Source organism: Crinia signifera, chromosome 4 (genome assembly GCF_055691185.1).
Source record: "Crinia signifera chromosome 4, ASM5569118v1, whole genome shotgun sequence".
Lineage (NCBI taxonomy): Eukaryota > Metazoa > Chordata > Amphibia > Anura > Myobatrachidae > Crinia > Crinia signifera.
Genome location: NC_139220.1, coordinates 9,264,066 through 9,276,253, shown reverse-complemented (window position 1 = coordinate 9,276,253; position 12,188 = coordinate 9,264,066). Strand labels below are relative to the sequence as shown.

At 46.0% G+C, this 12,188-nt stretch overlaps 1 protein-coding gene across 1 annotated transcript in view; it reads right to left on the bottom strand.

Annotated features, from left to right (window-relative positions):
- WASHC1 (WASH complex subunit 1) overlaps window positions 1-8,647 on the bottom strand; it is a 10,067-nt gene extending 1,420 nt beyond the window's left edge. Inside the window, exons 1-3 of the mRNA XM_083179533.1 lie at window positions 8,537-8,647; window positions 7,250-7,403; window positions 4-95 (exon numbers count right to left, since the gene is read on the bottom strand). Of these exons, the coding sequence (XP_083035659.1) occupies window positions 4-95; window positions 7,250-7,389 (232 nt within the window). The 5' untranslated portion in view covers window positions 7,390-7,403; window positions 8,537-8,647. The remainder of the gene's footprint in view (window positions 1-3; window positions 96-7,249; window positions 7,404-8,536) is intronic.
- Between the last annotated feature and the right edge of the window lie 3,541 nt (window positions 8,648-12,188).

Sequence of the window (12,188 nt, the reverse complement as noted above, 5' to 3'; positions counted from 1 at the left end):
TGCCTTTTAGTTTTTCTATCTTGGCTTGTGCCAGGCTGACCCGATCATTGATGTTCTTCAGCTGAGACCGGTTGGTCTCCACTCGCTGCAAGATCCTGAACGTAGAGACGGAGAAACATTTAGGCACATTGTGGCAGATGGATGAAGCCTTAACAAGAGATACTGCGGAGGGTGCTAAAGAGTGATAAATGTCCAGCCAATCAGCTCCTAACTGTCATGTTACAGGATGTTTGCGCAATGGCAATTGGGGGCTGATTGTCCGGTCCTTTATCTCTTGTTAAGGCTCAAGCCTTGTACACAGTATTGCTGGCTAAATGGTTAAATGGTCGCTAGGCGACCATATCGCCCGTGTTTTTTGTAAGTCGTGGGTGACAAGTCGGTAGGAGCATGCTAGTTCCATTATGGCTAAAAATTGCTGGTGCATATCTAGTCAAAATAGAATAGAGGTTAAAAAAAAAAATAATAATTCAAAAGACACAGAGGGATGTGGCCGCTGAGCAATTTGGAGTTAAAATCACTCAGCGGCCACATCGCTCAGTGTCCCGTTTCCATCAGTGACCAGCGATGGTCACTGATGGAAACGGAGACACTCAGAAGGAGAAAGCCACAATCACAGGAGCATGTTCCTCCAGCGACCAGTTACCCCGTGTGTACAGGGCTTGAGAGATATGGTTGCTGAGAAATATATTGCTGAGCGATATTAAGCCAAATTTGCTGAGCAACTAAATTGCACCGTGTGTACACACCTTAATTACATTGTACACATTGTGACCTGGCAATCATCCAACTACTACAGTGACAGTCTGGTGGGTGCGTCATAAGTGACCCCAGTATCACGTGAGGGTAAAACCAGACCAGAGCCTAAATGCAGATCATATACTCTGATTGGGGAAAGGCTATATGGGACTGGTCACATGCATGAAGCGTCCGGATAGCACATGACAATTCACAGCTTTAAGGTGAATCCAATGGAACAAGCACAGACACCCACTGCAGGCTCCCCGCTGACTGCGAGATGCAGAGGACTCACTTTACTAATTAGAACTAATTACAATCCAGGAAGAGATTATTTGGAGGAGATACAAGTGCAGGAATAAGATCCGTAACCTTATCAGGACTGGAGCACCACGCAGAGCGAGGTTTCCCAAATGTCACACTGCCACAGGCTGCCCCTTACCCTATGTTACAATGCCATGCAGTCTATCCTGGACTGTGACCTGTTGTGCCAGCTCTTCCTGTACCTTTAAGTGCATATCATTAGGAAGTATTGTGTCTATACACCATAGTTACCTCCCCTCCTGCATTCTACAGGAGACTCCCTGACATAGCAGCAATCTCCCTCTCTCCCTCATTAGTCTAGCAATCTCCCTCATGTCACTTAGCCCACATTACACTGTTACACCATAGTTACCTCCCCTCCTGCATTCTGCAGGAGACTCCCTGACATAGCAGCAATCTCCCTCTCTCCATCATTAGTCCAGCAATCTCCCTCATGTCACCTAGCCCACATTACACTGTTACATCATAGTTACCTCTCCTCCTGCATTCGGCAGGAGACTCCCTGACATAACAGCAATCTCCCTCTCTCCCTCATTAGTCTAGCAATCTCCCTCATGTCACTTAGCCCACATTACACTGTTACACCATAGTTACCTCCCCTCCTGCATTCTGCAGGAGACTCCCTGGCATAGCAGCAATCTCCCTCTCTCCATCATTAGTCTAGCAATCTCCCTCATGTCACCTAGCCCACATTACACTGTTACATCATAGTTACCTCCCCTCCTGCATTATGCAGGAGACTCCCTGACATAGCAGCAATCTCCCTCATTATTCTAGCAATCTCCCCCATGTCACCTAACCCACATTACACTGTTACATCATAGTTACCTCCCCTCCTGCATTATGCAGGAGACTCCCTGACATAGCAGCAATCTCCCTCTCTCCCTCATTAGTCTAGCATTCTCCCTCATGTCACCTAGCCCACATTACACTGTTACATCATAGTTACCTCCCCTCCTGCATTCTGCAGGAGACTCCCTGACATAGCAGCAATCTCCCTCTCTCCATCATTAGTCTAGCAATCTCCCTCATGTCACCTAGCCCACATTACACTGTTACATCATAGTTACCTCCCCTCCTGCATTATGCAGGAGACTCCCTGACATAGCAGCAATCTCCCTCATTATTCTAGCAATCTCCCCCATGTCACCTAACCCACATTACACTGTTACCTCATAGTTACCTCCCCTCCTGCATTTTGCAGGAGACTCCCTGACATAACAGCAATCTCCCTCTCTCCCTCATTAGTCTAGCAATCTCCCTCATGTCACTTAGCCCACATTACACTGTTACACCATAGTTACCTCCCCTCCTGCATTCTGCAGGAGACTCCCTGGCATAGCAGCAATCTCCCTCTCTCCATCATTAGTCTAGCAATCTCCCTCATGTCACCTAGCCCACATTACACTGTTACATCATAGTTACCTCCCCTCCTGCATTCTGCAGGAGACTCCCTGACATAGCAGCAATCTCCCTCTCTCCATCATTAGTCTAGCAATCTCCCTCATGTCACCTAGCCCACATTACACTGTTACATCATAGTTACCTCCCCTCCTGCATTATGCAGGAGACTCCCTGACATAGCAGCAATCTCCCTCATTATTCTAGCAATCTCCCCCATGTCACCTAACCCACATTACACTGTTACATCATAGTTACCTCCCCTCCTGCATTATGCAGGAGACTCCCTGACATAGCAGCAATCTCCCTCTCTCCCTCATTAGTCTAGCATTCTCCCTCATGTCACCTAGCCCACATTACACTGTTACATCATAGTTACCTCCCCTCCTGCATTCTGCAGGAGACTCCCTGACATAGCAGCAATCTCCCTCTCTCCATCATTAGTCTAGCAATCGCCCTCATGTCACCTAGCCCACATTACACTGTTACATCATAGTTACCTCCCCTCCTGCATTATGCAGGAGACTCCCTGACATAGCAGCAATCTCCCTCATTATTCTAGCAATCTCCCCCATGTCACCTAACCCACATTACACTGTTACCTCATAGTTACCTCCCCTCCTGCATTATGCAGGAGACTCCCTGACATAGCAGCAATCTCCCTCTCTCCCTCATTAGTCTAGCAATCTCCCTCTCTCCCTCATGTCACCTAGCCCACATTACACTGCTACATCATAGTTACCTCCCCTCCTGCATTCTGCAGGAGACTCCCTGACATAGCAGCAATCTCCCTCTCTCCCTCATTAGTCCAGCAATCTCCCTCATGTCACCTAGCCCACATTACACTGCTACATCATAGTTACCTCCCCTCCTGCATTCTGCAGGAGACTTCCTCTCTCCCTCATTAGTCCAGCAATCTCCCTCATGTCACCTAGCCCACATTACACTGCTACATCATAGTTACCTCCCCTCCTGCATTCTGCAGGAGACTTCCTCTCTCTCTCATTAGTCCAGCAATCTCCCTCATGTCACCTAGCCCACATTACACTGCTACATCATAGTTACCTCCCCTCCTGCATTCTGCAGGAGACTCCCTGACATAGCAGCAATCTCCCTCTCTCCCTCATTAGTCTAGCATTCTCCCTCATGTCACCTAGCCCACATTACACTGTTACATCATAGTTACCTCCCCTCCTGCATTCTGCAGGAGACTCCCTGACATAGCAGCAATCTCCCTCTCTCCCTCATTAGTCTAGAAATCTCCCTCATGTCACCTAGCCCACATTACACTGTTACATCAAAGTTACCTCCCCTCCTGCATTATGCAGGGGACTCCCTGAAATAGAAGCAATCTCCCTCTCTCCCTCATTAGTCCAGCAATCTCCCTCATGTCACCTAGCCCACATTACACTGTTACATCATAGTTACCTCCCCTCCTGCATTATGCAGGAGCTCCATGACATAGCAGTAATCTCCCTCATTATTCTAGCAATCTCCCCCATGTCACCTAACCCACATTACACTGTTACATAATAGTTACCTCCCTCCCTGCATTTTGCAGGAGACTCCCTGACATAACAGCAATCTCCCTCTCTCCCTCATTAGTCTAGCAATCTCCCTCATGTCACTTAGCCCACATTACACTGTTACACCATAGTTACCTCCCCTCCTGCATTCTGCAGGAGACTCCCTGGCATAGCAGCAATCTCCCTCTCTCCATCATTAGTCTAGCAATCTCCCTCATGTCACCTAGCCCACATTACACTGTTACATCATAGTTACCTCCCCTCCTGCATTCTGCAGGAGACTCCCTGACATAGCAGCAATCTCCCTCTCTCCATCATTAGTCTAGCAATCTCCCTCATGTCACCTAGCCCACATTACACTGTTACATCATAGTTACCTCCCCTCCTGCATTATGCAGGAGACTCCCTGACATAGCAGCAATCTCCCTCATTATTCTAGCAATCTCCCCCATGTCACCTAACCCACATTACACTGTTACATCATAGTTACCTCCCCTCCTGCATTATGCAGGAGACTCCCTGACATAGCAGCAATCTCCCTCTCTCCCTCATTAGTCTAGCATTCTCCCTCATGTCACCTAGCCCACATTACACTGTTACATCATAGTTACCTCCCCTCCTGCATTCTGCAGGAGACTCCCTGACATAGCAGCAATCTCCCTCTCTCCATCATTAGTCTAGCAATCGCCCTCATGTCACCTAGCCCACATTACACTGTTACATCATAGTTACCTCCCCTCCTGCATTATGCAGGAGACTCCCTGACATAGCAGCAATCTCCCTCATTATTCTAGCAATCTCCCCCATGTCACCTAACCCACATTACACTGTTACCTCATAGTTACCTCCCCTCCTGCATTATGCAGGAGACTCCCTGACATAGCAGCAATCTCCCTCTCTCCCTCATTAGTCTAGCAATCTCCCTCTCTCCCTCATGTCACCTAGCCCACATTACACTGCTACATCATAGTTACCTCCCCTCCTGCATTCTGCAGGAGACTCCCTGACATAGCAGCAATCTCCCTCTCTCCCTCATTAGTCCAGCAATCTCCCTCATGTCACCTAGCCCACATTACACTGCTACATCATAGTTACCTCCCCTCCTGCATTCTGCAGGAGACTTCCTCTCTCCCTCATTAGTCCAGCAATCTCCCTCATGTCACCTAGCCCACATTACACTGCTACATCATAGTTACCTCCCCTCCTGCATTCTGCAGGAGACTTCCTCTCTCTCTCATTAGTCCAGCAATCTCCCTCATGTCACCTAGCCCACATTACACTGCTACATCATAGTTACCTCCCCTCCTGCATTCTGCAGGAGACTCCCTGACATAGCAGCAATCTCCCTCTCTCCCTCATTAGTCTAGAAATCTCCCTCATGTCACCTAGCCCACATTACACTGTTACATCAAAGTTACCTCCCCTCCTGCATTATGCAGGGGACTCCCTGAAATAGAAGCAATCTCCCTCTCTCCCTCATTAGTCCAGCAATCTCCCTCATGTCACCTAGCCCACATTACACTGTTACATCATAGTTACCTCCCCTCCTGCATTATGCAGGAGCTCCCTGACATAGCAGTAATCTCCCTCATTAGTCTAGCAATCTCCCTCATGTCACCTAGCCCACATTACACTGTTACATTTTTGGGGAAAAAAGGATTGAGAGATAGATACATTTACATTGAATCATCAGCGCCATTTCCTAGCACTTTACCAAGTATAGTATCTCTTACTAACTGCTCTGGGGCTCATCTACATTTGGATATAAGTCATATTACAAGATTCCTCTCAGATGTAGCAGTACACACCCACGCTTCTAGGTGCCACGTTCACAATCTCTCCATATATGGAACTAGACACACCCTTTGGGTGGAGCATGACACGCCCCCTCAATGGGGCGCTGTGCAAAATTCGGTACTGCTTTCCTAGCACGGCGCCCATCTCATTGATTGTATGCCTTAAGTTTAAGATACTTAAAGCATACAATCAACGCGATGGACCGATTTTTTAATCTCATGGATCTTATGCATCCATAACATGCATGAGATTAATGAGATCCAACAGATAAAAAATCGTGAGCCCCCAATAACCATTGTCAACGCCACCAGCACTATCAACGCCAACCCGAAGCATGGCGAGCCCGCGAGGGGCGGCGGTACGCGTCCTCCGACCTTTTCATACCCCCACTATCCACGTCGGCGTGGAGTCGATTATATATAGTGTGGCGAGCGCAGCGAGCCACCGAGCCCGAAGCGTGGCGAGCCCCACAAGGGGACGCGGACTACTTTACATGTATTCTGCGTCCGCTCGCCACGCTTCGGGCTCGGTGGCTCGGACCACTATATAAAATCAACTCCACGCTGACGTTGATAGTGGGGGTATGAAAAGGTCGGAGGACGCGTACCGCCGCCCCTCGCGGGCTCGCCACGCTTCGGGTTGGCGTCAATAGTGGGGTGGCGTTAACAATGGGGGGGCCATTTCAGCCATGATTTTAGCAATAAAAATTGGGGTTTTGGGGCCTTTTTACATTGATTCCAATGTAAAAATCTCGTCGATTGCATCATCTCGTGCATCTTATGCCGCACAAACACATAAGATGCATGAGATGCTTGAGATATCAGCCCCACACATACAATCTAGATCGTGGGCGCCGTGCTAGGAAAGCAGTACCCCAAATTCTACTACCAACCATAATCTCCCTGACTAGTTTTCAAAAGTAGGCAAGTATGCTATACACGCACCTTACCTTTATGTCCTAAAATCAATTATTATTAGCAGAATATTGTAATCTAGAATACCCGGTGCGGTTCTGTCACACGGGTCTTCAGCTATTGTATAAAACCCAGCAAACTTGTATCAATTATAAAACAATGGTACATACACAATATTATATGTGCAGGTCTAAAGCTGGCCATACACTACTGCGATGTATCACAGCGGTGCATGGCCATCTGATCCCCACGAGCTGCCAGTGATCGCATGCGGTGCTTTCACATGTCATGTATCACGTGACCCCTGTTCCCAGGAGGGGGGCCGCGCATCGGACCCAATGGCATGTCACACACACATCCGATTTGATTTCTCGGCCCGAACGGTCAGAAACGGGTGAAATCAGCCCAAATTGCTGGAGTGTATGGGGGCCACGATACACACACTCACACACGGAGGTGGGCTAACTAACCCCCAGCACATACTTGCAAATGAAAGGGAAGGGGGATAACTGACCCCTAGAGGAGAGGCAGGATACTCCCACCGCAAAGTACCTGCTGAAGATGTCGTTGGAAACGCTCTGCAGGTGCTGCAGAGTATCTGTGATCTGCTGTATAGTCTCTTCCCTGCGAAGGTCCGGCTGGATCAGTGGTACTGAGTAGGCCTGCTTCTCGACGGACAGTCTCTGGGGCATTGTGACAGCACCCCCTGTGGAAAGAGCAGATGAGGGCAAGGAATAGTACAAAGAGTAGAACGGGGTGTACTAAGCGCAGAACTGGGGGGAGGCTCGGAGCACAGGCCTCCCCCACCTGCACTATAAATAGCAGCAATCAGTGATAGCAGAAAATTATCTGCAATTATGAGCAGGTAATCACACTTAGCGGGAAGGACTCGTGATTGGGAAGAGGGAAGGGGAGAGCGGGTTACCCAGGGTGTAGCTAGCAGGGCCAAAACATACATCTATATCCATTAACCATTTGTGATACAGGATTATACTATGTAAGTAATATGGGCTACATTAGAAATATTACTACAGGAGGCCACATCCAGCCAGTGCCCACACCTTCTGCCATCTGAGATGGTGCCAATCCCTTACAGCCGCGGTGCCCGGCCAGTCACACGGCACCCGCATAGCTGCAGTATTAGTGTGGTGTAGACTATCAAACAGAAGGTAAGGCTCAATGTTATAACTTCTATATAGGTAGAAAACTGTTTGCGTCTTATAATGATTTATATGAGGGGTCCCTTGTTGCTAGGTACAATCGTAAGGGACAGTAATTCCGTTATACCACACTAAACTCCCTTCCAGGATTCTGTCTGATGGTGGACTACAACTCCCAAGAGGCTCCTCAATACGAATGGGAGTTGCATCTTGTATTTAAGTTGGAATTAAACAGTAAAATAATGACATACGTCCAGCTAGCAGGGGAGACTGATCTGCTATTAACAACAGTACGTTCACAATTCACCATACTTACCCCCCAGCCCGAATAATGGGGTGCTGGGGGACAGACCATCACCTTGGCCGATGTCACCTAACGTTCTATGGGTCTGGCGGCATATGCAGCGGGTGTTACCAATTAAGGGGCTTTGGCACAATTCATTTCACAGAATGAATGATGTTACTGTGCCCTGACTGGTAATTACTGGGAATAAGGACGTGACCACATAAGGGAACCCTATCCTAAGTGCCCAGAGCCCCCCTGAATGCAGTAATGCAGCTGTGCACAGTGATCCAGCTGCAACCTATCCCAGGTCCTATCCCCATGCACTGAGCTAGCTCTGTAACCCTTACTATGGTATAAATACCCAGAAATACAACTTATACACACAGCACTCACCTCCCCAGCTGCTGGCTGCTCTCCTGACATGTGACACAGTCACATGACCACTCTCAGCTACAGCTTTCCCCTTCTGGTCATGTGACGGTTGTCATGTGATCAGCCTCCTTGTGTGCAGGCTGCTACAGAGAGGGTGGGCCTGTCACTGTGCAGGCAATGGGAGGTGATGAGTGACAGTGGTGCAGTGTATCTGCTCTGTAGTAGCAGCAGCACCCTGGGCAGTACCACACACACATACAGTGCAGGCTCTGTAGCTATGGTGCTGGACTTTACAGCTGGGGAATGGGAGGATGGCTAGTATGGGAGCATAATAATATTGCTACTTAGTGCAAAAGCATGGCTCCACCCAGAGACCCTCTTACTAGTCATCCAGACACCAGACTATGGGGTCAATCCTGTTATGTGCAGGGTGGCGTTTAAACGTCAGCAGCGGCACCCAATCTCGTAACCTTTCGCGGGCTGGTTTCAACCTGAATTCGCACAAAAAATAACTTTCATGTGAATTCGGCTGACGTAAAGTGATTCACACACATGAAATCATCGCAGCTATTAGGATTTACCCATATTACATCTTTTCTGGACGTTGTAATTGTCAGCATTACTGCCTCACAGCACCGAGGTCATGGGTTCTATTCCCACCATTACCCTAACTGTGTGGAGTATGTATATTCTCCCCATGCTTGCATGGGTTTCCTCCGGGTACTCCGGTTTCCTCCCACAATCCAAAAATATACTGGTAGGTTAATTGGCTCCCAACAAAGTTAACCCTAGAATGTCTGTGTGTGTTCGTGTACATGTGGTAGGGAATATAGATTGCAAGCTCCACTGGGGCAGGGACTGATGTAAATGTTCAAACATTCTCTGTACAGCGCCGCGGAATATGTGTGCGCTATATAAGTAACTGGTAATAATATTTTCTGTACAGCGCTGCGGAATATGTGTGCGCTATATAAATAACTGGTAATGATATTCTCTGTACAGCGCTGTGGAATATGTGTGCGCTATATAAATAACTGGTAATAATAATCTCTGTACAGCGCTGCGGAATATGTGTGCGCTATATAATAACTGGTAATAATATTCTCTGTACAGCGCTGCGGAATATGTGTGCGCGCTATATAATAACTGGTAATAATATTCTCTGTACAGCGCTGCGGAATATGTGTGCGCTATATAATAACTGGTAATAATAGTCTCTGTACAGCGCTGCGGAATATGTGTGTGCTATATAATAACTGGTAATAATATTCTCTGTACAGTGCTGCGGAACATGTGTGCGCTATATAATAACTGGTAATAATAGTCTCTGTACAGTGCTGCGGGATATGTGTGCGCTATATAAATAACTGGTAATAATATTCTCTGTACAGCGCTGCGGAATATGTGTGCGCTATATAATAACTGGTAATAATATTCTCTGTACAGTGCTGTGGAATATGTGTGCGCTATATAATAACTGGTAATATTCTGTGTACAGCGCTGCGGAATATGTGTGCGCTATATAAATAACTGGTAATAATAGTCTCTGTACAGCGCTGCGGATTATATGTGCGCTATATAAATAACTGGTAATAATAGTCTCTGTACAGCGCTGCGGAATATGTGTGTGCTATATAAGTAACTGGTAATAATATTCTCTGTACAGCGCTGCGGAATATGTGTGCACTATATAAATAACTGGTAATGATATTCTCTGTACAGCGCTGTGGAATATGTGTGCGCTATATAATAACTGGTAATAATATTCTCTACAGTGCTGTGGAATATGTGTGTGCTATATAATAACTGGTAATATTCTCTGTACAGCGCTGCGGAATATGTGTGCGCTATATAATAACTGGTAATAATAGTCTCTGTACAGCGCTGCGGAATATGTGTGCGCTATATAATAACTGGTAATAATAGTCTCTGTACAGCGCTGCGGAATATGTGTGCGCTATATAACAACTGGTAATAATTGTCTCTGTACAGCGCTGCGGAATATGTGTGCGCTATATAAATAACTGGTAATAATATTCTCTGTACAGCGCTGCGGAATATGTGTGCGCTATATAAAAACTGGTAATAATAGTCTCTGTACAGCGCTGCGGAATATGTGTGCGCTATATAATAACTGGTAATAATAGTCTCTGTACAGCGCTGCGGAATAAGTGTGCGCTATATAATAACTGGTAATAATATTCTCTGTACAGCGCTGCGGAATATGTGTGCGCTATAAAATAACTGGTAATAATATTCTCTGTACAGCGCTGTGGAATATGTGTGCGCTATATAATAACTGGTAATAATATTCTCTGTACAGCGCTGCAGGATATGTGTGTGCTATATAATAACTGGTAATAATATTCTCTGTACAGCGCTGCAGAATATGTGTGCGCTATATAATAACTGGTAATAATAGTCTATGTACAGCGCTGCGGAATATGTGTGCGCTATATAATAACTGGTAATAATATTCTCTGTACAGCGCTGCGGAATATGTGTGCGCTATATAATAACTGGTAATAATAGTCTCTGTACAGCGCTGCGGAATATGTGTGCGCTATATAATAACTGGTAATAATAATCTCTGTACAGCGCTGCGGAATATGTGTGCGCTATATAAATAACTGGTAATAATAGTCTCTGTACAGCACTGCGGAATATGTGTGCACTATATAATATAACTGGTAATAATGGGGTCTGTACAGCACTGTGGAATATGTGTGCGCTATATAATAACTGGTAATGATATTCTCTGTACAGCGCTGCAGAATATGTGTGCGCTATATAATAACTGGTAATGATATTCTCTGTACAGCGCTGCGGAATATGTGTGCGCTATATAATAACTGGTAATAATAGTCTCTGTACAGCGCTGCGGAATATGTGTGCGATATATAAATAACTGGTAATAATATTCTCTGTACAGCGCTGCAGAATATGTGTGCTCTATATAATAACTGGTAATGATATTCTCTGTACAGCGCTGCGGAATATGTGTGCGCTATATAATAACTGGTAATAATATTCTCTGTAAAGCGCTGTGGAATATGTGTGCGCTATATAATTACTGGTAATAATAGTCTCTGTACATCGCTGCGGAATATGTGTGCGCTATATAATAACTGGTAATAATAGTCTCTGTACAGCGCTGCGGAATATGTGTGCGCTATATAATAACTAGTAATAATAGTCTCTGTACAGCGCTGCGGAATATGTGTGCGCTATATAATAACTGGTAATAATATTCTCTGTACAGCGCTGCGGAATATGTGTGCGATATATAATAACTGGTAATAATAGTCTCTGTACAGCGCTGCGGAATATGTGTGTGCTATATAATAACTGGTAATAATAGTCTCTGTACAGCGCTGTGGAATATGTGTGCGCTATATAATAACTGGTAATAATAGTCTCTGTACAGCGCTGCGGAATATGTGTGCGCTATATAAATAACTGGTAATAATAGTCTCTGTACAGCGCTGCGGAATATGTGTGTGCTATATAATATAACTGGTAATAATATTCTCTGTACAGCGCTGTGGAATATGTGTGCGCTATATAAATAACTGGTAATAATATTCTCTGTACAGCGCTGTGGAATATGTGTGCGCTATATAATAACTGGTAATAATAATCTCTGTACAGTGCTGCGGAATATGTGTGCGCT